Raw genomic sequence first — 26,394 nt, 5'->3', positions numbered from 1 at the left:
GACTGACAGTCACCTTGTTACCCCCTGCCTCTAGTGAGAGGAAGTCTCTCTTATTGTAGCTGGGTGTCAGCTCTCTGACCTGTCAACCCTTCAGTCACTCAAGAGCTCTCCTCTAGACTTATGTCAGCCTTTCCTTCACCTTGCAAGCTAACAATAAGGTGCACCCCAATCTACAAATCCCTTTGAATTGTTCCCATGTGACATCCAGCCCCCGACACTGGCTATTCTCAGAGAGGTATATTGTACCCTGTTTACCAATTTTACCTTAAACCACTGCTCCTGTAAGCCACACAGAAATTTAACTGGGAAAAAGATAGTGGTGGAAACAAATGGTTGCAATACAAAACAAAATCATAAAAATGCAAAGCTGGCTCTACACGAAGAGTTACCCTTCCTATCTTAGTAGACTTCCATCTTCCCCACCCCAAAGTTCCAAGATCACTGGTTTCTCAAGAACCAGAATACAAACATGCAAGAACGCTTCCCTTTGTGCCTGGGATTTTCCTCAGTGAATGGATCTAGAGTGCCTCTCCCTAGTCTCTGTTATACTGAAAACAGTCTTTTGTTTCTAATCAAAAAGGTGAACCCCTGCCTGTGGTAGCATTTCTTTTCTACCTTTAAGTGGTTTTGATTGTTTGTCGTCGTCTCGGTCTCTGATAGTTTTCCATGGATTGTGGCAAGGGTAGACAATAGAACCATGCATTCATTACCTCACCGACCGATCAGGGAGGGGTGACAACTCCCTTTTGTTTGAATGGGTCATCATAGAGACACATTACCGCCTGGTGACTAATTTCTACTCCAAGTGCATAAAACATACTTTCAACATAAATACATTATCCCTTAACTATTATGTGTACATACATCTCAATGATTATGAGTTTTGACAAGTTGTGAGCTTTCTATTGATATCTTACATGTTAAAGGATATTTATCCATAAAACGTAAGACATGTTTGGTGGAGTGAGTTTGTCAGGTCTGAGGTGAGAGCTGTTTGCAAAGAACCGAGGATCCTTTGTGAAGAGTATCTGTGTCACACCATTCTAGAAAAGAAACTTTCAGTTATGAATCAACAGCAAAGAATTACTATTAATCCTACGCACAAATTTCTTCAAAATTTAACCTGTGCATAAGATTTCCATGAGTTTTAACTACACAGGAAATTTGAAGCGTGAACTATTCCATTGTTGAGATCATTCAGAACAACAAAAATTCTGACAATACTAGATTTCTTCAAATGCCCCCCCCCCTTTTTTTTTTTTTACACAATTAATTCAAATTAATTCACATACAAAATCTCAGAAAATTCTTTCTCCTGTCAAAAAGTGGTGCAATTTGTGGGAAAAGACAGTCTATTTTTCATATATAAACCAAGTAGTTGAATCCCTGCACTAAGTGCAAAAAAACCCTCAACTCAACCTTAACTATGGAGCCACAAGTGCCCTCATAACAAAGGACTGGTGGAAGATTTTCATAAATAACATTCAGAATAGTTCATCTGGTTTTGTACTGATCTAAGTAAATTAGATATGTTACATTGCAAATGGTGGCTGTGAGATGTTTTTCTGCAACGTTTTAAAAAGTTCTGTGAATGGATCATCTGTTTTAAGACATTTTTCTGAATTTTGTAGTAATTTTTTTTCATATAAATTACATAATTCAAATCCATATAAGCAAGCGCACTCATGTATTACATTTCTGGCCAGAGTTAAGGCTGCATGCTGTTTGAGAGCAGAAGCATATGAATTATGGGTGGTGGAAGGGAGGTAATTGATATTATGAAAAAAACTGCTGAGTAGAATGTAGATGGGGTGTTGAAAGACTTAGCTGCTTAACTGAACGCTCTTTATGGTTTGCATTAGTGGGATACGTAGTCCAGAAACCTTAACTCAAATTTAACTTCTTATTCCCCCTCCCAAGTTTCCCTTCCTCCCCGCAGAGTAACGAAAGAAAAAGCCAAAACACTGCTCAGGGATAAATTTTAATCATTCACAAATAATTATTTGACCAAGAAACTATTTTTTTAAAATTTTAAACTTTTGACTACCAAACCTATTCTTACTAGCTAACCAACAGAGGACAGTATGCAACATTAAATGTGAACTGAGGTGAAAAGTATCTAGAGGCCCTGTGAAGACAACTAAACTACGGATTCCACAACAGCAAATCAAAATTCACTGTATATATCACACCATAGTGTTTGAGACCATACAGAACATCTGATTAAAGGATCTCTCAGGGGTCTCAAACTTTATCTAAAAGCCATATTTCATTAGACATGTGTAAAGCATCTCCCATTCACAACTGAGCACCCCCTGCAACCCTCATTCCACCATACAGACCCGATCCCTTCCCATTTGTGATCTCATAAAGATGGACAGCAGAACTGGAGGGATAGGACAAATGCCTACTGGGGGAGCTGATGTATGTTTTTTCCAACACATTATCTTGCAGAGGCCAGAGCAGGACCTGGAGAATGGGCTTAAACAGCCATCACAGTGCACGGGATCAGGCCAGCCCCCTGGGGAGAAGGTATGAACAGATCTCCTCTCCCTGCCTTCCAGCAATTGTGGGTTCTGGCAGAGTCACCCAGCCCACCAGAGGGTCAGGAGCATGTGCACCAGCCTGTGGGGAGCACAAGGCACCAAGCACCAGCTGATGAGGAACAGAAATAGCAACTGCCAGGATGCTCCTTCCCAGCTTGGAGCCTGTTCCCACCCCACCTCCACAAGTGTCAATTGCTCCCCTAGCTCCTCCTCCTATCCATCCTCCTGCCCCAGCACATAACTACTTGTAGCTGTTACTGAAATTACATACATGGGAAAATAGCATTAGAAATATATTTTAGATGCATAAATCCAATTGTTTTACTGAAGTTTGTCAGCAATAAATACAGAGGAAAACACAAAGAATCTGTATACCGTATTATCCATTCTCACCAATCCTCCAAAAATGAGAGCTACATTTCAAAATGAAAAATAATATGATCTTTAGTGCATAATCTTTAATCCAATGTATGCCATTAAGACATGTATTTAATTAAAGACAGTTATTCACAAAGCTGCCTTCAAGTTATCAAAAGCTGTTTTGCAAATATGTTAACTTTTTACAATCAGGCAAAAACACATTAATATGTACAGTTCCAAGTCCTATAAAATGAAATAAAATGTTACTCATAATAAAAAAGAATTCACATTAAAACAAACTGGTGAACTTCTATCCTTTAAAACAACTGATCACTACCCTGTCCTGCTCCGCTTTAATCATGCTTTTTGCTTAATTAAAGTGGTGATAAAATCTTCTAAATCCTAAAATGTTCACCAATAAAACTTTAAAGTTAATTAAGCTTAATAACTGGGTGTGGACCATGCTTTTCTCTCAACAAGAGGGAGTTCTTATGATAAGATTCAAGGGGTGATAACATCCAGCAACTCTGGAATGAAGCTGGATGAAATATTTCAGATGAAACTTTTCCCTGAAATCTGCAGATTTGGAGAGAAACGTTTCCATGAATGTCTGTCAATTTTGCAAATTGCTTCAGCTGAAAAAAGAAAGCATTTCCAAAATATTTAACTGAACCATTTTGACATTATCAAAACAAACATTGCTTTCAAGCTACATTCAAAAGGGGATTTAGGCACTATTCACAGAACCAGTGGTGCCATTCCCTTTATCCACTCTTTTATACCCAATATCCAGGGCACTTACCTGGAATGTGAGAGACCCAGATGTGAATCCCTGCTCTAGTTCAGGGACTTGAACCCAGGTCTCTCCTCTCCCAGGTGAGTGACTGACCTAACCACCAGGTATATTCTGGTGTGGGTCTCTTTTATCCTCTCCTGTTGAAACTGTATCACTTTGTATCAAATACTTGAATGGTCACTGGTCCAGAAAGTAAGAACAACACTAGTCCCTTGATGGATAGAGGTCCATATGGATGGTTTGGGCTGTCACTTAGCAAGTTCTGTACCACAGACACTCTACTTGTCTGCTAGAGAACCACAATGACCTGCATGGACAGAGCAAAGACAGATGTACATTATATATAGGGGTGTTGGGATGTTATGTTAACTGAATACATATGTTCTTTCCATAAGTCCGTTCATCCATGTCAAGTACCCACAACACTTTGCAAAGATGAAGTCAGCTTTGGCATTTGAATACAGGAAATATGTCTACGCCAAGATGCATGAATAAAAATGTACCAAGTACAATGTTGACCAATATATGCTGGGCTATTGTATACGTCAATATGTATTATTCACACCACATATATTAATATGCATTAGACATGTAGTATTGATGTAATATATTGTATATATATATTTCTAGAAGTTACATGGCCTGAATTGGCCTATGTCTTTCTATAATTCTGGTCACCTATGCTAAGTCAGCTTTGGCATTAGAAAATAAGAAACTTATCGAACCAAAAATATATTAATGTTTTGCCCCGATACAAGTTGGAGGAGTACTTTCATGGACCAGTACCTGCAACAGTTAGGGAGTACTTTCATGGTTCAACAACACTTGGAATGTAGTTTTAAAACAAGATAGAGAAAATACAGGGAGATATGAAGGACAACGTGGGCACAAACTAGTGGGTTAAATTTAAAACTTTAACATATGAGGCTTTTAGCCTGTAAATAACCACAATATGAACAACCCACAATATGAGTGAGGATATATCTTTGAAGCACACCTTCTGAGTAAGGTGAATACACAGAGAGAAGAACTGCTTCCCAGAAGGAGGATATGTACGTCTCCTCTTTGTATTGTACTGTTTTGTCTTTAGGCAATAAGTTTGGTTAAACATAGTTAACTGTCTCAAACATTCTTAATAATGAACACAAGGGTTGTCAAGCAATTGGCTACACTTTTAATCAATAGATGTGAAACAATATTTTTAGAACACAAATCCAAAATTGTAATGTTCCTCAAAGTCCATATTCTTTTCTCCGACTTCCTACCCTCTCCCACAAGAGAACATAGTCTCGTATAATGTCTTTGCACTATACAAATCTAAGTGGCAACAAATCAGGAATCTGATTAGTATAGAAGTTTTATATGTTTGCAGAATATTTATGGTTCAGAGATGGAGAGTGTCTCTGTGGTTATAAGTTTTGATGTTCAATTAATCAAGTACAGCAAGGTTTCACTATTATAAATGTTATAATTATTATAAATGTTATAAATATTTATATATATATATATATATATTTATATAAATATAAATAAATAAATGTTATAATTATTATAAATGTTATAATTGTTAAATTATAAAGAAAACTGGATTAGCCCAGTGCCCATGTAAATGAACTTGACACAGCTACAAAACTTGGATCCAGCCACACTGGGTCACATGTTTTGGGACTATCCCAAAACATAATCCATTTGACTAAAAGTAGATTGGAGGATTAATAGGATTAAAAATTACTTCCCAGACCTGCATTTTGGGATATATCCCATCATCCTGGAAACTCTCCAACTCCCAGAAAGCTTGGTTCTCTATAGCATTGCTTACAACCAAACAACTTGCTTAGATGAAAGAGCACATTGCCCCCAGGGATGAAAGCTTGTCACAGCAACTCACCTAATCTAGCAGCTAAAGAACAGGTAATGTTTCAGAGATGACACCATAGACAAATTTGAAAAGATTTAATCTAACTTTTTAGAAACCTTTCATTAATTCCTACCAAACAGAAGAGATGTTCTCTCCTTTTCCCTTCCTACCCCCACTTTGTCTCCTTTCCCTCCTCCCTCTCATTCCCTTATCTTTCGATCTCAGGTCTATTGTTCTCCCCTGATTTGGGGGGGAAATTTTCAGTCAAATATAAATAAAAACCTGTGTCCAGTCTTAAGACACTTCAAGACAGCAGGCTTTGGGGAGAAATGTGTTGTGTTGCTCTAGAATGAGCTCTATGATATAGACATTACGTTAACAAGATTTGAATAAAGTCCTATCCAGCCCTCTGTGGCCAAAAATGATTGCTGTGACATGGGGTCTTAACAGAGGAGGTCCTCTGTTGAAGGGAAGAGGCAGATAGTAATAGACACTCTAAGCTTGCTGACTGACAACTGCTGGGAGGGTATTCAAAGCTTACAAGTGTTGGAATTAAAACCAGAAAAAAAGTTACTCACCCTGTGAGGTAACAGATTCTTCGAGATGTGTCCCTGAGGGTGCTCCACTTCTGGTTTTGGTGCATCACTGTGCCTTTGATCAGAGAATTTCAGCAGCAGTCCTTGTCTGGGTCACTGCATGCACTCTCCTGGTCTCAGACCCCCCTTCAGTTCCTTCACTACCACCAAGTCCATAGATTAAACTCCAAAATAGAGGGGGGAAAGGGTGGGTAATAGAGCACCCACAGGACACCATCTTGAAGACCTTCAGTTACTGCACAGGGTGAGTAACCTTCTCTTCTTCAAGGAGAGTGTCTGTGGGTGCTCCATTTCAGGTGACTGTCGAGCAGTGCCCCTCAGTGGATGGAAGGGGCTTCAGAGTTGCATTGGTAACTGATAATATAAACACAACAAGGAGTCTGGTGGCACCTTAAAGACTAACAGATTTATTTGGGCATAAGCTTTTGTGGGTAAAACACCACTTCTTCAGATGAACCCTGATACTTGATGATAGTATAGTAAGTTCTACCAATGCATCCGATCTTGAGCTCTGATCTATCGCACAGTGTTTTGTAAACATGTATGCAGATGCCCAGGTGACCACTTCACATAGGTTCATGATAGGATATTGTTGAGAAAAACTACTGAGGTTGATAATGACCTGGTAGAGTGGGTTCTGATGAATCCAGAAATCCATTTGGACAATCTCTGCTTGGAAATGGTGGAACCTTTAGATCATTCTGAAGTTGAAATAAAAAGTCTCTGACTTTCCGAAGGTCTTGGTTATCTCAAGGTAGAACGCTAGTGTGTGTCTGATGTCCAGGGTGTGTAATATTGAGTCCTGTTTGCTCCCATGAGGTTTAGAGAAGATGGATTGGTTGGTTCAAGTGAAGAGAGGAGGGTACTTTAGGTAAAAATTCAGGGTGAAATCTTAAGGTGACCTTATCTTTGAAAAAGATGGTATGTGGTGGGTGCGCCATGAGGGCTCCTAACTCTCCCACTCATCAGGTGGACGTGATAGCCACTAAAAATGCGACCTTCATTGACAAATGTGTTAGACAGCATGTTGCTAATGGTTTGAGTGGGGCCCAGGTAAGGCAGTCGTAGCACCAAGTTCAATTCCCAAGGTGGGGTAGGTACTTGTATTTCAGGGTAAAGGTTTCTGATACCCCTAAGAAAGTGTTTGGTGGTAGGATTGACAAATATCGATATCCTGTCCACCTTGTGGTGAAAAGCAGCAATAGTGGTAAGGTGTACTCTAAGCAAGCTAAGGAATAGGCTGGAGTTCTTTAGTTCTAGAACGTATTCTAAAATCATTGGTAAGGCGGAGGTAACAGGTCGGGCTCATTTGTTTTGGCATTAGATGGCAAATCTCTTCCATTTATGCAGGTAAGTATTCCGTGTGGTTGTCCTCCTACTGTTTACTAATATATCTTTCACCTATGCAGAGCAGGTCAGTTTGTCAGGCTGGAACCACGTAGAAGCCACGTTTTCAGGTGAAGTCTCTCCAGGTTTGGATGGTAAACCTGTCCAGCATTTTGCAAGAGAAGATTCAGCAAGAGTGTGCAGCGCACATACCATCATCCTCAATAGGTACGATTTCCAAGTTTGTCTGGGCCACGTGAGCGCTATAAGGATGACTCTAGTCTTGTCTCTTATTTTGTGTACTACCCTCAATGGCAAGGGGATTGGTGGAAACACATATAGCAGAAGCGTATCCCATTTGAAAAGAAAGGCATCACCCAAGGAATGGGAGCCCAACCCTGCTCTTGAGCAGAATTGCAGGCATTTGCAGTTCTGGGAGCCTGCGAAGTCTATGGATGGGTGACTTCAATGTTTGAATATGCTCTGCACAACTGTGTCGTTTAGCTCTCTCTTCTGGTCCTGCCAGAATTCCCTGCTCAATGTATCTGCTGTGGTGTTTTGACGTACTGGAAGATATGAAGCTGACATTTTGACACTGTCAGATACACCAGTTCCATAGTTTCATGAGTTCGGTGCATAGGGAGTGTGACCTTTCCCCTCGCTTTCAGTTTATATAAATCATGCAGGCAATGTTGTCCGTCATTACCCATAGAGTCTTGTTCCTGATCAATGGCAGGAAGTGCAAGCACGCATTGCAAAATGCACACAGTTCCAGGAGATTTAAGTGTAATAGCGTCTTGGTAGGAGACCACCAGCTCTGAATTGTTTAGTGTTGTATACGGGCTCCCCAGCCTATCAAGGAGGCATTGGTTGTGAGAATCATTGAAGGTGGAGTCTGTGTGAAAGGGACTCCCACGCACACATTGTTGGGCTGCGTTCACCAGTATGGCGAGTCTGTGTCTTTGTGCAGCATTACGAGGCATTTGTTTAGGCTGTGTTTGTGTGGTATGTAGACTGTTCTTAGCCATTCCTGAAGGGAGCATACGTGAAGATGCACGTGTCATACCCTAGAGTTCTCTGTAAGGTGCGCGGCCACGCAGCAGCCTATTTAGTGTTGCGCAGGTGCTCAGGGAACCCGCCGGGGGACGCCCCAGCCCAACCTAGCCAAGCCCCCAACCTGCCACAGCTAGGGCAGCCTGGCCCCAGCCCCAGCCGCAGCTGGGGTGGCCCAGCCCCTTCGCAAGGCGGCCCGGCCCCTTTGCAGGGCGGCCCTCCCTGAACCCGGCCCCATCTGGACCTGCGGGGGCCAGGATAGGGGTGCCTATCCTGTGGCCCCAGCCCCGGAGCTGCCACGGCGGGGAGAGGTGCCTCTCCCCCCAAGCCCAGGTGCTGCTGGGGGGAGTCCTCACGCCCACCGTAGCCCCCATCTCCACCCCAAACCCCTCGTCGGCAGCTCCACCCGAGCCCACACCCCCAGCTGGCGCCGTCCCCAACTCCAACCCTCTGCCCCAGCCCTGAGCCCCCTCCCATACTCCAAACCCCTCGGCCCCACCCCCACCACATTAATTTTGTTATGTGCACCGATATGAAGGTGATGTGTCACACATCACCTCCATATTGGTGCACATAAAAAAGTTCATTCCACACACGGGTGGGAAAAAATTAGGAGGGAACACTGGTCGTACCATGAATGTGGTTGCTGTCATCTGGCCTAATAGTTGGACACAGATCCATGTAGATACCTGTGGGCTGTTCAGTATGGTGGAAATCCAATTGACTATAGTGAGGAATCCTGTCAGTGGTAATGATGCTTCGGCCTCTAGAGCATCGAGATGCACCCCAATGAAGTCCAGTTTCTGCACGGGTATCAATGTTGATTTTTGTACACTGAGTTGTAGTCCCAGCTGCAAAAGGAGGATGATTGTCATGTTGATAGTGTCTATGGCATCTACCCGGGTGGGTGCTTCTAACAGTCAATTGTCTACATAGGGAAAAATTCTCACTCCCTATTTGCGGAGGTGTGCCACCACTGCACGAACACTTTGGAAAACACCTGAGGGGCTGTCGAAAGGCCAAAGAGCAGAACCGTGTATTAATAATGTTCTGTCCCCAGAATAAACATGAGGAACCTCCTGTGAACAGAATGTATGGTTCCATGAAAAAAGGCATCTTGGAGGTCAAGGGACGAAAACCAGTCCCACTGTTCCAGCGCTGGTATTATTGTTGCTAATGTGACCATCCTGAACTGTTGGACCCTTATAAAGTTGTTGAGTTTTCTGAGGTATAAAATAGGCCTTCATCCTCTGTTCTTCTTCTTCTAAGTTAAGGAGTGGGAGTAAAAACCCTTCCCTTTGTGCTGTGATAGTACCTGTTCCACGGTGCCCAGATGCAGGAGGTGGTTTACTTCTTTCCGTAGAAGGTGTTTGTGAGAGGGGTCCCTGAAGAGGGATGGATAAATGAATGGTATCATATAGCCTGAATGCATTATTTCCAGTACCCAGTTGTCTGTGGTGATGGATTGCCATGCTGGTTAGAAAGGGGTCCTCAGAGATAGTCAGATATACAGCACAAAGATATCTTTAAAGAGGACCTGATCAGATTTTAACAGAAGACAAGTAACTTGCCTATTAGATGTACACTGAAAAGCACTGTGTTGCTTGGGGACCGCGTCTTTGTCAAGTAGTTCTGAAGCATGCCAGACGTGCAATGTTACTTTTCAGAATTAACTATTTGCATCATTTGAAAACAAATTTGCATTACAGCTGTAATGTGTGTAAACTACTCATTAAAGATGAAACTTTGAGGTCATGCCAACACTTCAATGTACTGTACAACTATTGTTTCAGGTTACTTATGGCATGCTGTAAAGTAGTAAGCTCAGAATTGTTTGGCTAGTGCTCTCAGCTAGTCATGAGATCCTAGGGAAAAAATGTTAATTAGAACTCCTGGTTTCAAATAATAAATCTGATCACTGGAAATGAGTAACTGAAAATATGTGTACTTGTTCTATCTCTACTGAATTAATCTGCAGGTTTACAGCTCACTGCAACATATCTTATCAGTTTGTTAAAAATGGTGACCCACAAATAGTTTTTCATTATGTTAGGCTAGAAGAATGGCTAGAAGAAAAAGATAATGTTGAATATTAGCATTTGATAGACATGCCTGGTCTGTTAAATAGGAGTAAACAGAGATTTTACTCAATTTAATAAAATCACTAGAAATTATGTCAGTGTTGTAATGATGTTCATTTTGTAATATCATAACACCCTGCTAAACAGAGAGCTAATGACTATATTCCTACATGTCTTTTGAAACAAAAGCTCACTGTTTTAACAATTATTCTTTTGGTTTTGATATTTACATGGCAAGGATTTGTAAGCCTGTTAATAATTCCTAAATAAGTAGTAATAAAAAGAAAAGAAATAATACAAAAAAGAAAATTTGTTAAATATTCTTTGGATTTCTTCTTGATATTTAATTTCTCAGGATAACTGATAACACACAAAGTGTCATTAAGGGGGCATACAAGTCCAGTTTATGAAGACAGTTGCACTATGAGCACAAGAAAATACATCTGAAGTAATTTTTAAAGTGTGCTTAATTTGCCAGTTTGTTATATAACCAACAATACTAGCTGCCAGTAATAAGTTTCTATTTAATATTAGAGCCTACCTAAAAGCAGCTTCCCAAAAGCAGTTCATTCCACAAACATCAGAGGGCAGCATCCAATAGGAATTCCAGTAAGATATAGACAAATTCTTACACCTAACAGGATAAGACAGAAATAACAATCCTATAAGAAAGTTACTGGTCATTCCCATCCACCCAAAAACCTTCATTTAATATTGGAATCTAACAAATCTACACAAAGTTATTTTCATGGACAGTGGTAAGATATGACATGGCAGAACCTTATTTCTTTGTAGTCACATTTACAGTGCTGTGCAGTGTCATCAGAACCATCCTTGGCAAGTTTTCCCTCCTTCATATTAATGACATGCGCAATAATTTCTTTACCTCTACTAGATTAAGAACTGAAATAGCAGTTGCTATTGCTACTATTGCTGCCCTACCCACTTTTACACAGTAGTAGTCAAGTAATGATTAGGGAAAGCTTTTTAAATGCATGTTCAAAGGCCTACGTGAGCAAACCAACCTCAAAACACTTAAACACTTCACTTAAACACACATTTAAAAATGATAAATTTGAGGATTCTAAAGTGCATATATCCTCTGAAGTGACCTCCTCTGCCCCATTTCCCAGAGCCACAACTAGGATGGGGCAAGATGGGCAGCTGCCTAGGACACAGAGCTGGCAGGGGCACAAAAATGGGGCAGTGCAGGCTTGGGCCCAGCAGCATCAGGCCTCCCTCCTCATTCCCCACAGGATTGGACTCAACACCACTGGCTGGAGTCCAAGGGCATAGTCTGGGGTGAGGTGTGGTATTGTACCTCCCCCCAAATAGAGACCCGGGCCGGGAGTGGATGGCATGAAGCTGCTTCTCCTGGAAACAGTACCTCTGCAGCTGCATGCCATCTCCTGAATCCTAGTGCCTTCTACATGTGCTGGGCCTCCTATTTGGCCACCATCCTGTTTTCTGTACAACGATGCGTGCCCATAGTGGGAGGAGGCAGGGAAGGGGGGCAGGGTTTAAGCCTAGAGGTTGCAACAATCTCATAGCCTTGCTTTCTGGAGCTGGCAGGAAAGAGTCCACCCTTCCAGCAGCCGCCGGTTCCCAGTTCCTGGGCTGGGCACTGGGCTCAGATGGCTGAGTTCAGAGATCAGGCTGTGTCATTGTGAGCCCAGCAGCCCTGGGACTGAGGCAGGGCAGGGCAGCAAAGGAGAGCAAGGTGCAGTTCCGCTCTACGCACAGGGAGTAGGGGAGAGTGACCCGGCTGCAATGGCAGGTCGCTAGATGGCGACCAGGGTGTTACCAGGCTGCTGAGAGGCAGGTGCCCAAGGGGCATGAGTACTGCAGGAAAAACCTCAGGGAGCATCTAATAGCAGCCACACTCCATGGGCAGGGGCTGGCTCCAGGAGGGGTCACAAGTCTGCACCAAGCTCCTTCATGGCAGAGGCAAGAGCGTGTCAGGGACACAGCTTGGAGCTGTGCTGCCCACCCTTCCTGGGGAGTGCCGAGCCACACAGAAGAGCACAGAGAACTACTGGCCCAAGCGGCTCCCACCAGCTACTCATCTGCTGGCTCCTGGCAGGAAGCAACGGTTTTCTAACTTGGGGGGTGCATTCCCCTAGGGAGGTGCATCCTACAGTTTAAAAACTTCTGTGCTAAATGGGAGGTAGAAATCTGGGGACATGACACCATGGCCCCCCCACACAGACGTTGCCTCTAGATGGTGCAAATATGATTGCTTACCCCAGGCGCTAAAATGCTTAGCTGTAACTCTTGAGTTTTCCTAACTGGAATGTGGTGGTAACAATACCTACCCTCCTTTGAGCTCTCTTCTTTTGGGAGAAGGGGCAGGGGGGAGAGAAAGTATGTTTTTGTGTAAGTGTAAAAGAAGAAAACTACACAGTGTTATAGTACTAATAATACTTGCATTATTTTAATTACTACAGCGATTTGGGGGTTTTTTGCTTACAGCCTAAGGACTTCTAGGCTATAAGACTACAGACTCAACCTGGAACATGAAAATTAAGTTGAATTCTTTCCTGCTTGTACTTCATAAGCACTACAAATTTTGCAATTGGACTTAAATTCTGTTGAGAGGCAGGGGGAAAAAATCATCTTACTGTCATCACTAAGCTTCTTATAGTATTTGTAGTAGAAGCTTTTGTCAAAGTAGTAAGCAGATGACTCCAAATACATACAAAGACCAGATTTTGATTAAGGTGGCTTTTTATTAAGTGGTCAATTTTCTGACTATAAACTGTGCTTTAAATGCCTTAAAATTGTTAGTGCAAAGTTAAATACTACAAAATTATCTTTGTACCTTTGTCAATTACTGCACATATTCAAATATAAAGAAGCTATATACAATATGCAGGAGAAAGTGTCTTACCTGCTCATTTCTTTTCTCAGATAAAAAGTGTCTGCCAGCCAGCCCAATTCCACCTCCCCTTCTCATATATGCCAACAGAAATTGCAACAAAACTGTAAATCTCACAAGAGATATAGGAAGGCCCGTTCATCCAATGTTCCTGACAGAATTATTTCAAAGTTTATTCAATTGACATACCATATCAAATGTGTGTAACCATGACAACCAAAAATGAGGCTAATGTAAGCATGAGCTCTCAAGTCTGAAGGACAGCAAAATCTTTTTTTAAACACACATGTACCTACTATAATGAGTGTACCAAATTGGCAGACATACATTAACTAGAAAAAGGAAATTGATAAGAAATAATCTTGCGTCATATCAAAAGGATGTCAAATCACCACCACAGGGAAGTTGCTGAAAGTAAAAAAATTGGAGGCAGACAGTGTTTGGACAAAATTAAATAGTCCTATATTTTTGCTTTTTTATTGTCAACCATTGCCTAAAGCTTACAGATATGGTCTTCAGAAAGCCAGAGGAGACCAGACCAGTATATTCAACCCGTACTTACACTAAGACTTTTGAATAGGCATTTTAAAAGCTTTTTCTGTACTGCAATGAAGAAGTACTTATTTTACACATTTCTTCCACTGATGCTCTGTGCCGTGACCATCAAAACCTTCATGGAATTGGCTTTAGTTCCCTGAAGAAGTGATGAATCATTTGTCTTGAAAGACAAGAACATTTCTTTACACCTCTGACTCCAGCAATCTTGTTGTCTTTGAACCTTGGGTGAAACACAAAGAGGACAGAATATTTCCAGTATGGTTCAGTACTCATGTAAATCCAATATTCAGTTTCTTCCAGGATACTGCTTCACTGTCTAAAATGCTTGTGCAGATAGATACACTTTGTTATAAAAAGGCACTTTGTAAGACGGTATGCTTCAAAAGCTAAGATTCCCCCCTTGAGGCACCAGCAATACTGTATTTTCTGCAGTACTGTATCTTTGATTTTGAGTCCTTTCTGAAGATTAAAGCAACACCACAGAATCTATATAATTTATTTCAACCAGTTTGACAGATGGCTCGAGGTAGAACTGGGTCTCAGTATAATAGGTTCTTCCTTAATCAGGAAAGACAGTGGTGCCATCAAAATCTCTATACTATTGGAATAGTTGTGCTTCTTCACTCAACATAGAGTATTACACATATATTATCTTCATCTTCTCAACAAGCGACATTTGTGGATAGGCTGCTGAAAACAACATGACAGGGCATCAATATGATCTTCTCATTTGCCAAAAGAAAAGTGAGTCTACTAGGCGATGTCTCCATTTACTTATCAGATGGTTAAATATTAGGGCTGTCAATTAATCTCAGTTAACACAAGCAATTAACACAAAACAAATTAACACTTTTTTTTTTTTCAAACAAGCATTAATTGCACACCTCTTTTGACCCACTTCATTTACTAGTATTTCATCGCTTGGTGGACATTGATACAGTTCTACTGTGTTCTCATGATCTGGGGTGATTAAATATCAGAAAAAGTTAATGGAGCAATGTAGTGAAAGTTCAGGTCTTTTAAAGGGGAAGTTTAATTTTTTAAAAAAATTTCAGATGGTTCTCTGGTTAAAAAAAGACTTATCTGTAGTTATTGCAATGCTGAGTTCCAATACCATTGAAGTACTTCAAGTCTGCAGTACCACCTATGCACTAAACATGCTTTAATCGCCAGTTTTTATACTACAGAAAACCCACCGACAGCAAATGAACAGAGTATGCTTAAAGAGTTTCAGAATCACTACAAGCCCATGGATCAAATAAAGTACAACAGCTTAACCGATGCTATTGCAAAGTGGATAGCTATGGACTGCAGCCCGCTCAACATAGTAAACGACAGGGGGCTAAGAGATGTTATTCAAATTGCATCTTCCAATCAGTCATATACTTTGCCCTCCAGAGGAATACATGACCTATATCACAACAAGAATACTATAAAGTTGGAGTTTCTGAAAAATGCACTAGCTGTTGCTTTGACTGGTGATCACTGGACATCCTTGACCAATTACAGCTATCTCGATGTTGACTGATTACTGCATGGACACTGCAGTCATTTGCTTTAAACAGTAATACATACTGAAGAGACATTATGCTGAAGCATGTGCAAAGTGTTTCTTGGATATTACAAAAGAGTGAAATATTCAAATAAAGGTAACACTTAGCCCTGACAGCGCACATAATATGATAGCAGCAGACAGCCTTTTGAACACAAAGCATGCATTGCTCACAGCCTGCAGCGATCCATTACAATGGTGCTCAGTGATGGTTGGTTTTGAAAATGTGCTTGCAAAATACAGAAAAGTTGAGGGCCATTTCAAACAGTGCAGCTAACAGTACAGAGCTAGGAATACAACAAACTGCAAATGGACAGAAACAAGGTATTTCAACCAGATGGAACTCCACATTGGGTATGTTTCAGCTCCTGCTTTGAAATAAAGTCGCTATCACAGCCACCTTAGCTCTTCAAAAGCACAATCTATCAGTGCCAACAAAGATTTTGAAAAACTGACAAAAGATAGAAACACTACTTGAGCCCTGAAGATTTGTAACTGAACTCCTTGGGGGAGAATGATGTCTCCCACTCTGTGGTTTTACTTGCATTCTGCCATATATTTCATGTTATGGCAGTCTCGGATGATGACCCAGCATGTGTTATTCGATTTAAGAATACTTTCATTGCAGATCTGACAAAACACAAAGAAGGTACCAGTATGAGGTACCAATTTGTAAAGATAGCTACAGCACTCAACCCAAGGTTTAAGAATCTGAAGTGCCTTCCAAAATCGTAAGAGGGCATCACCCCGATGTGGAAACTACAGTACACGACCCACCAAAAAACCAAAACAAAAGCCACATCTTCTGTTGGTGACATCTGACTCAGAGGCTGAAAATGAATGTGCATTGGTCCACGCTGCTTTGCATCATTATCGAGCAGAACTCATCATCAACAGGGAAGCATGTCCTCTGGAATGGTGACCGAAGCATGAAGGGGCATATGAATGTTTAGCATATCTGGTACGTAAATACCTTGCAACACCGGCTACAACAGTGCCACACGAATGCCTGTTCTCACTTTCAGGTGACATTGTAAATAAAAAGCAGGCAGCACTATCTCCCATAAATGTAAAAAACTTGTCTGTCTTAGTGATTGGCTGAACAAGTAGGACCAAGGGGACTTGTAGGCTCTGAAGTTTTACGTTGTTTTATTTTTTGAGTGCAGTTATGCAAAAAAAATTCTACATTTGTAAGTTGCACTTTCACAATAAAGAGATTGCACTACAGTACTTGTATGAGGTGAATAGAAAAATATTTCTTTTATCTTTCTTACAATGCAAATATTTAATCAAAAATAATATAAAGTGAGCACTGTACACTTTCTATTCAGTCTTATAATTTAAATCAATATCTGAAAAAGTAGAAAACACCCAACAATATTTAAATGGTATTCTATTGTTTAACAGTGCACTTAAAATGGTGATTAATTGCGACTTTTTAAAACTTTGTGATTAATCACGATTGTTTTAATCATTTGACAGCCCTGTTAAATATATCTCAGCTCAGATTTCACTCCTCTGATGAACAGTCCTGCTGCAAAATCAGGCCGCTGCTACAGAGGCCTTATCTACACTACACAGTTTTGTAGACCCAACTTACACCAACAATCAAAAACCAGTATAATTACATCACTTTTGCATGTTCACACAACGCTCCTTCTGTCAGAAGAGCACGTACACAGTTGGTGCTCTAGCACTGACAGTGAGAACAGTGCACTGTGGGTAGCTATCCCACTGTGCTACTCACTACTTTCTAAAGCTATAAGTTGTGAGAAGGCAGAGTGGATTGCAGTGCATCGTGGGTGCAGGCTCAACTTCCCATGATGCAGTTTTTTCCATCTTATCATTCCATGGGCTTCCAGCTGCATTTCATGACATTTTTCAATGACTCGTGTTTACTGTGAGCCTGTCATCTCTGTCTGAAAGGATGCATCCCGCACTGCTCTCTAATGTTGTGGTCACTGTTATGACCATATTGCAGATGGTCATGCAGTATATCATGAACTCCCAATCTGAACAGCAATCAGAGTTGCCTGACCTGCTGTGTCCCATGGGAAAAAACACCACCAGATTACCTTCAGCATTCACGCAACAGCTGCACACAGTGGACCATCGCTTTCGGGCTCGGGAAATAAGCACTGAATGGAGTGATCACATTGTTATGCAAATCTGGGATGACGACCAGTGGCTGCAGAAAGCCACCTTTCTGGAACTGTGCACAGAGCTTCACCCAGCACTGCGGCACAAGTACACCAAAATGAGAGTTACCCTCTCGGGGGAGAAGTGTATGGCAATTGCTGTGCGAAAGCGGTCGACTCCAGACTGCTACTAGTCAGTCACAAATCAGTTTGAAGTCGAGAAGTCCACCTTTGGAGCTGCATTAAAGCAAGCGTGCAGAGACATAAATCGCATCCGGCTATGAAGTACTGTGACTCTTGACAATATGCATGAAATAGTGGATGGCTTTACAGCAATGGGATTTCCTAATTGCGGTGGGGAGACAGATGGCACACACATCCAAATTTTGTCCCCTGACCATCCTGTGACATCAACAGAAAGGGCTATTTCTCTGTGGTATTGCAGGCACTTGTGGATCACTGTGGGCATTTCACTGACATCAACGTGGGTGGTCCGGGAAGGTGCATGACGCATGCATCTTCAGGAACACTGGCCTGTACAGAAAGCTCCAAGCATGGACTTTCTTTCCAGACCAGAAGATTCCAGTTGAGGCTGTTGAAATGTTCATAGTGCCCCTGGGAGACCCAGAGCACCCCTTACTCCCATGACACATGAAGTCTTACACAGGAAACCTGGACAGCAGCAAGGAGCGCTTCAACAATAGATTGAGCAGGTGCAGAATGACCAGAATATGCCTTTGGCAGATTAAAAGCACACTGGCGCTTCCTTTATTGCAATTTAGGCCTAAATGAGGAAAATATTCGCATGGTCATAGCAGCCTCCTGCATACTCCATAATATTTATGAGGCTAAGGGTGAAAAGTTTCCTCCGTGGTGGAGCGCGGAGGCCAATTGCCTGGTGGCTGATTTTGAGCAGCCAGATGGCAGGGCTATTAGAGGGGCACAACAGGGGGCTATTAGATTCAATGAGACTTTGAGGCAACATTTTGACAATGAGCACCAGTAATGTGTCTTTCTATACAGCACACTGCCATGTTTTAACTTGCCGCCTTGTATGAAAATTGTGATTTGCAGTCAGAAAATGATCATATTGCCACTGAGTATTAATGCCAGCAGCAACCACCACGTGAAGAAGACAAAGATTGCTTATCTTTTCAGAGCCTTTGTTTTTATTAAATACCAATTAACACCACACACAAAAGCCTTGGTGGGAAGGGAGATAACAGTGCAGGGCAATGTAGGCTCTCATAGCTGTGTGTAAGTCTAGCTATCATTTTGAAAGCTGTCCGAAGGCGTGGAGTGAACAGGGTACCAAGATGTTCCAAGAAGTTACAAGGAATGTGCGGGAGGAGTTTGGGGAGGGCATAGAAAGTAGTTCTGTACTGGCTGCAGAGAGGGGTGGGGGAAGCAAGCATGTGTTCTGCCTAGAGCGTGATTTAGGGACTTCAACATCTCTGTTTGCTCCTCCAACACTTTTATCATCTGCTCCTGGCCCATTACAATTCACTCCTCGCTCTCCTTTCTGAACTGCCTGTCTACATTAATTTTTTCCTTCAAAATCTCTCTCTACTCCTTGTGTTCTTGTTTTTTGGCCTCTGAGGATTGGAGCACCTCTCAGAACATGTCCTCCTTGGGCTCTTCCTTATCTGGCAGAGGCACTCCACCAGTGTGTAAGGCGTTCCCCAGGAGGCAACATCTGCAAAACCATAAGTCACAACAAACAGAAGCATGATTGTTAGTTCACGCACAGCATCGAATCATTATTGTAAAATACCCCTCTTTTTACACATGAATCAGTTTCTCACTGTCCCTTGGTAAGCACACAACTTAGCGAACACCGATGAAGTGAGCTGTAGCTCACAAAAGCTTATGCTCAAATAAATTTGTTAGTCTCTAAGGTGCCACAAGTACTCCTTTTCTTTTTGGGGATACAGACTAACACTGCTGCTACTCTGAACCCTAAACATGGTGAGTTTGGCCTGGGGTGGGGGCACAAGATGGGGAAAGGTTCTAGGTGACTTTTTAAGGGGATTGCTGCAGGTGACTAGGGACAATATTGTAAATTCTGCCACCATTTTCCACAGGCAGGGGGTGTGTGTCTGTGTCTGAAGCCGATGCCTCATTCCTGAGGGCAAGGATGCATCTTCTGCATGCATGCAGCTTCAGACCTGGTCCCTATGCTGCTCACCTATGTACCACTTTGGTCCCTGCACAAGTGATTACCGATTAGCACGGGAAAGTTTCCTACAATGGCAGCTCTGCCAAGGAACCTTCGGCAGAGGATTGGCAAGTACCTCCAGGAAAGTTTCCTCGAGATCTCTCTGGAGGATTCCCGTGAAATTAACACACTGTTATGCCACACTGCTTAGCTCCACAGCTGAATGTGGAACACACACAAACACAGATAGTCTTGTACATTTCGATCCCTTCACCCACTTCTAGAATATAGAGGGCAAAGGACAGCTCTACCTCATATAACTGAGCAATATCAACTCAAAAAGATCACGTACCAGAGCTCTCCTCTCCTGCATGCGTGCCAGAAACAGACTGCTGGGACTAGCTAGATCCCTCCGAAGTGGAAAAGAGGTCCTGACTCACCACGCTACTGGACGACTCTGCCATGTGCTACACCTCATCCGCCAACTCGAGCTCCTCGTCCACTGTCCGCTATCTCCAGTCACGCCAAAGTATCTACCAGGTTCTTGGCGGTGGAGGTAGGATCGCCAACAAGGATGATGTCCAGCTCCTTAGAGAAGTGGCAGGTCTTTGGACCAGCACCAGAGCTACAGTTTGCCTCCCTTATCTTCTGGTATACCTGCCTCATCTCCTTTATCTTTGCACAGCACTGATGCATGTCCCGTTCGTAGCTCTTATCCAATATGCCACGAGAAATAAGACTGTAGGTACCAAAATTCCTATGCCTAGAGTGGAGCCCCCTATTCCCACAATGCCAACAGATCTAACAACTCAAACGGAAAAGCGTTTGCTGTATGGAGCCCCTATCATCAGCCAGGAAGATGCAAAGTGAGCTCTTCGCACCGAGCAAACAGGAAGTGGAATTTCAAAAATTCCCGGACCCTGAAAGGGGGAGAGTCAGATGCCTGTGTATCTGAATGCAGGACAGCGACATTCAAACTGCCGGCCAGAGTGGTCAGGATGGGCCTCCTGGAGGCCGTTTACAGCGACATAACCAAGCATAGTGTCTACACTAACACTTTGTCGATATAACTGTCACATTTTGTCACCAAAGCAGAAGAGTTTTGTGGCAGAAGGAGCATTGCAGTGTGTACACCTCCACTGTTTTGTCAACAAAACCTGACTTTTGTCAAAAAAAACTCTGTAGCGTAGACAAGGCCTGAGTCTCTTTCATGAGCTCTAACTGAAGCTAAATAGTCTGTCCAACTGGACAGTTGCATAATTTAGAGGAGATCATTGCTTCTGGTACCACCTTACTTTATACCTACCCACGTGTTGGCAGACCACCACAAGCTGGCACCCTGAAACTTTTTAAAAAACACAATAGTGGCTCAAACTATATATATACCTCCAAATTAAAAACAGTAAGATGCCCAAAAAATGCCACCATAGCTAAAGCAACCGAGTAAAAGAGGTGGTTAGAGACAAAGACATCTTTTAAAAATTGAAAGTCACAGCGTACTAAGGAAAAGAGAAAAGGACAAACTGGCAAGTCAAATGTAAAAGTACAATTTAGGCAAGCCAAAAAAGAATATGAAGAGCAACTAGCAAAGGACACAAAAATGAACAACATACAAATTTTTAAGTATATCAGAAGCAGGAAGCCTGCCAAACAATCAGTGGGGCCACTGGACAAGATCAAGGAAGACAAGAAGCTAAATAAATTCTTTGCATTGGTCTTCACTGCAGAGGATGTGAGGGAGATTCCCACATCTGAGCCAATATTTTTAGGTGACAAATCAGAGGAATTGCCCCACATTTAGAACTCAGCAGAGGTGGTTTCAAAACAAATTGATAAATTAAACAGTAATAAGTCACCAGGACCAGAGAGCATTCACCCAGGAGTTCTGAAGGAACTCACATATGAAACTGCAGCACTACTAACTGTGGTATGTAACCTATCACTTTAAATCAGCTTGTGTACCAGATGACAGGTAGATACCTAATGAAATGCTGATTTTTTTTTTAAAAAAAGGGCTCCAGAAGTGATGTTGGCAATTACAGGCCAATAAGCCTAACTTCAGTAACAGGCAAACTGGTTGAAACCCTAGTAAAGAACAGAATTATCAGATACATATATGAATATGATATATTGGGGAAGAGTCAGCACAGCTTTTGGAAAGGGAAATCATCCCTCACCAATCTATTAGAATTCTCTGAGGGGGTCAACAAACATGTCAACAAAGGTCCCTCACCAAAGGCTCTTAAGCAAACTAAGCAATCACGGGATAAAAGGGAAGATCCTCTCCCAAATCAGTAACTGGCTGAAAGATAGGAAACAAAGGATAGAAAAACAGTTTTCACAGTGGAGAGACGTAAATAGCAGGGCCTGCCAAGGACCTGTATGGGACCTGTGCTATTCATCATATTCATAAATGAACTGGAAAAAGGGGTGAACAGTGAGATGGCAAAGTCTGTAGAGAATACAAAATTACTCAAGATAGTTAAGTCCAAAGCTGACTGTGAAGAGTTACAATGGAATATCACTGAACTGGGTGACTGGCCAACAAAATAGCAGATGAAATTCACTGTTTATCAACACAAAGTAATGCACATTGGAAAACAATCCCAACTATATGTACAAAATGATGGGGTCTAAATTAGCTGTTGCCATTCAAGAATGAGGTCTTGGAGTCTTCATGGATAGTTCTCTGAAAATATCTGCTCAAAAAAGCTAACAGAATATTGGGAAAGGGTTAGTTAAAAATATAGAAAATATCATGTCACTATCTAAAGCCATAGTACACCCACACACCTTGAATACTGCATGCAGGTCTGGTCACCCTATCTCAAAAAAGATATTAGAACTGGAAAAAGTACAGAGAAAGGCCAAAAAAATTATTACGGGTATAGCACACCTTCCACGTGAGTAGAGATTAAAGAGACTGGGACTGCATCTTAGAAAAGAAATGAGTAAGTATGGATATACATATGATATAAAATCATGAATGGTGTGGAGAAGCTGAATAAGGAAGTGTTATTTACCCCCTTACATAAACACAAGAACCAGGGGTCACCCAATGAAATTAACAGATAGCAGGTTTAAAACAAACATAAGGAACTATTTCTTCATGCAACACAGTCAATCTTTGGAACTCATCACCATGGGATACTGTGATGGCCAAAATTATAACTGGGTTCAAAAAAGAATGAGCAGTTCATGGAGGATAGGTCCATCAGCTGCAATTAGCCAAGATGGTTATGGACAGAACCCCATGCTCTGGGTGTCCTTAAACTTTCAACTTCCAGAAGTTGGGACTGGATAACAGGCCATGGATCACTCAAAATTGCCTTGTCCTGTTCATTTCCCCTGAATCATCTGGCAATGGCCACTGTCAGAAGACAGGATACTGGGCTAGATGGACCATGGGTCTGACCTCATATGGCCACTCTTATGTTCTGAAATTGCAAGATGACAAACTGCAGCATAAACCTACTGGAAATAAAAATTAGACAACCATCATTCTCCTGAACCAATTTGTGGAATAAACAGATTTGGGTCGAGGGTTGTCATGAAAATCTTCCTGTCACTCATTATCTTTCAATGTGTCCCTTTCATTTTACAACCAGTTCCAGGGATTGTAGCATTAACTTGTCCACATCTTGATTGATAGTACACTCGCACTTTTGGGGGTCGGGGGAGGCGGAAATGTAGAGTATAACCTCAAGAATCTTCTTCTAAGAGATTTCTAAGGAACTGCAAGGCACACTAGAAACCTGTTTCTTTGACCATCTGAAGAACACAATCCTTTATGGACTTACAATGATTTCAAAATAGATGGATACTGGCTCCTGTTAAGGTGAATTAGTTGACTCCATGTGTGAAACAGAGCTTGACTAGAGGTGCTCTCTTGCAAGACAGCAATTGTTTATTAGCCCTGGACATAAAGGGCTTCCTCCTTCCAAAGTCTCTAGTCTAGATCAATATATTCCTCAGCTGCAGCTAGCCACTTTTTGTCTAGCTAAAACGGCAGGATAACAAAAAGGAAGGTCAGTTTAGTCATTATTCTAATCAGCCTTTTCCATATCAGAACCTCCCTACCTGCCATTTAGCAATACAAGAAGGAAAGGGCTGTCATGATGCTTTGACTTCTGTCCACAATCTTCAAGTGTCATTACTTGTTTGGGATGAGAGACTGTGCATGTATATATACGCATGTACATCATTGGTATGCAATTCACTTACAGCATTTGTTTCCACTTTTTTTGTCTGCAACCCACCAAATGGCTAGAGAAAAAAAAGTTCTCTCTCAACTCACCACATCCTATTATATCCCACAATCCTTTGCAGATGCAAGAAATTGTGAAATTCAGATTGCAAGTTCACATCTCCTGTATGCCTTCTAAAGACCTAACCACCAGAAAGTAGTTAACAAAAGCCAATAATCAAATAAAACTATCTGAAAATTAGTGGAAAACGTTTGGCAGAAGATACTTATAAGGTTTAGAATAATAAGGTGTCATGATCAAAAAAGTTCAAAGAATTCATTAAGTGCTGTGCCTGCTTTAATAAGCAAAGATGTTGTACCTGAGGCTCAGTGTTTGCCAGGCAAGAGCAGAGGTCATCTTCATCAGAGAGGTGAGAGCAGGATGTGTTTTAACAGCAAGGAGTTCTCAAAAAAAAAAAAAAAAAAAAAGCAAAGCAAAAAGCCTGATTCACAGAGCTAAGTCAGGACAAAATGCACAAGTATTCTCAAAGCTTTATTTAAAGTTCTGGGTATTTCTCCTTCACAGACATCCAGGAGTTTGAGAAAAGTTTGGTGGATAATTTAGCTTCAGCAAGTAGTCAATAAAGATTTCAATCTTATCAATCAATGAGGATTTTCATGTTCTGCCCCTGAAACAAAGCACTGACAGCAAGCCAACAATGGGGAGTGAAGTATTCAGAAATGGCAGAGCTACAATCAGTAAGGGAAGAAAAAAAAAATCTTGCATCCTCTGAGCTCAAACAAAGAAATTTGAGATTTTGCCATGGGAAAGCCAATTAACTTCTGAGAGGAGCTGCTGAAGCTAAGTGCACTTTTTTCTTACATAAAAACAAAGACAGATGCACTAGTAGATTCATCTTTAAAAAGCTCAACTTGCAGTTTTATCCAATACATTCTTCAATTTCACTGGCATCCTCTTTGCTGCATGGTTTAGGGTGCAAATGACTGAAATCTGAGTCTCAAGGCTGCTGTGTTTTTCCATCAGAGCTGGGGTACTATCAGGGCAAATACCAATTCAGTGATGCCAATCCAATGCAATTGCAAGAACTGGCTGAGGGTCAGCTTCAAAGATATTTCTTCTGCAGCAAAACAAGTTCTTATAGATTCTTTGAAGGGGGGGGGGGGGAAGGAGAGGGAATTGGTCGTATCTTCAAGACCCTCCAAGGTAATAACGTAAAGCTAAGAATCCCTCTTCTAGATTTTTCCATTTCTGTTAGAGACAAAATGCTCCCTACATGTTCTGCAACTGCTTTCTCTAGTTTCTCACTGAACTTATTGCCTGCAAACTTAACTGACTCTAGAACTTGTATCTGGTCTCCAGACATTCTGCCTAAATGCTGCAGCAGATGTAATGCTTTCTGCAGAAAATATTACAGCATCCTAAATTATCACTGCAAGGAAAAAAAAAAAAAAACAGCAGCTTTTGCTTTCTAGGCCAAATTCATTGCTGGTCCTCTCCACCATTTCATTTTTTTCCCCCTCCTTATCTCTCACTTCTCTCTATGTCACCCATATGCTTTCTAGTTCCCAGTCATCCTGTTCTCCTGGTTTCTGTAGCCTTAGAAACAAACAGCTCTTCAGCACAGTAATTTACGAGATTTCACCCAATTATCCAGCAACCTGCTTTGCACTACTAGCCAATCAGAGTTGTTAAAAAAAAAAAAAAAGTAATTGGGGGTTTTACGATAAAAGCATAACATTTGCTACAGTCTTAGAGCATGACTTAATAAAGCTCTTCAGAAGTGGGGCCATTGCCAATTCATAGCATATTGGCTGTGGCAGCCATTTTAACAACATTGCCATAACTGGCAAATAACGTTTTACAGTTGGACATACAAGGAGTGTATTCTTGGCTTTGCTTCAACGAGACCTTATAATTGGTGCAAGGACACATTTTGTACTACTTTTGATTGTCAACGTGGTCTTGGTAGAATTTAATATCATTTCTCTTTTTCCTTTTAGATGCTACTTTGGTCGTGTGAAAGCTGCTTGGTGATTCAGTAATATTAACTGCACACCTTATCAGAAGTTATTAGATTACTACTGGCTATTACTATTGCTTCAAACATGTCAAAAAGATACAAGCTTGTTCAAGATCCAAGTCCATCAACAAAGAAACCCCATTCCTCTACTGACTGTAGCAAGCATGTGCTTTGTCTAAGACGACACAGGTCCAGAGTTGATTAATCCAGCAGAATCAAAAAGAGTATGTTGGATTTGGCTATCAAACTCTAGTAGAAAATCTCAG

The 26,394-nt window shown here is 41.6% G+C and overlaps 1 protein-coding gene and 1 pseudogene across 3 annotated transcripts in view; one reads left to right on the top strand and one right to left on the bottom strand.

The window, feature by feature from the left end:
• The window catches only part of GXYLT1 (glucoside xylosyltransferase 1), a 73,914-nt gene that overhangs the window by 42,567 nt on the left and 4,953 nt on the right, over positions 1-26,394 (bottom strand). Inside the window, exons 1-2 of one of the 3 annotated variants that reach the window (XM_074942194.1) lie at positions 14,057-14,226; positions 11,158-11,250 (exon numbers count right to left, since the gene is read on the bottom strand). The exons of 1 other annotated variant lie outside the window; for it this stretch is intronic. In XM_074942194.1, coding sequence (XP_074798295.1) covers positions 11,158-11,210 — 53 coding nt within the window. In that variant the 5' untranslated portion in view covers positions 11,211-11,250; positions 14,057-14,226. Of the gene's footprint in view, positions 1-11,157; positions 11,251-14,056; positions 14,227-26,394 lie in introns of those variants that run through there. One more of the 3 variants, XM_074942192.1, reaches the window with a different exon arrangement.
• Positions 15,042-26,394, top strand: part of LOC141980708 (E3 SUMO-protein ligase ZBED1-like) — a 100,426-nt pseudogene continuing 89,073 nt past the window's right edge.

Source organism: Natator depressus, chromosome 1 (genome assembly GCF_965152275.1).
Source record: "Natator depressus isolate rNatDep1 chromosome 1, rNatDep2.hap1, whole genome shotgun sequence".
Taxonomy (NCBI): Eukaryota; Metazoa; Chordata; order Testudines; family Cheloniidae; genus Natator; species Natator depressus.
Note: the sequence above shows the minus strand (reverse complement) of the source record. Positions and strands in the feature narration are given on the sequence as shown.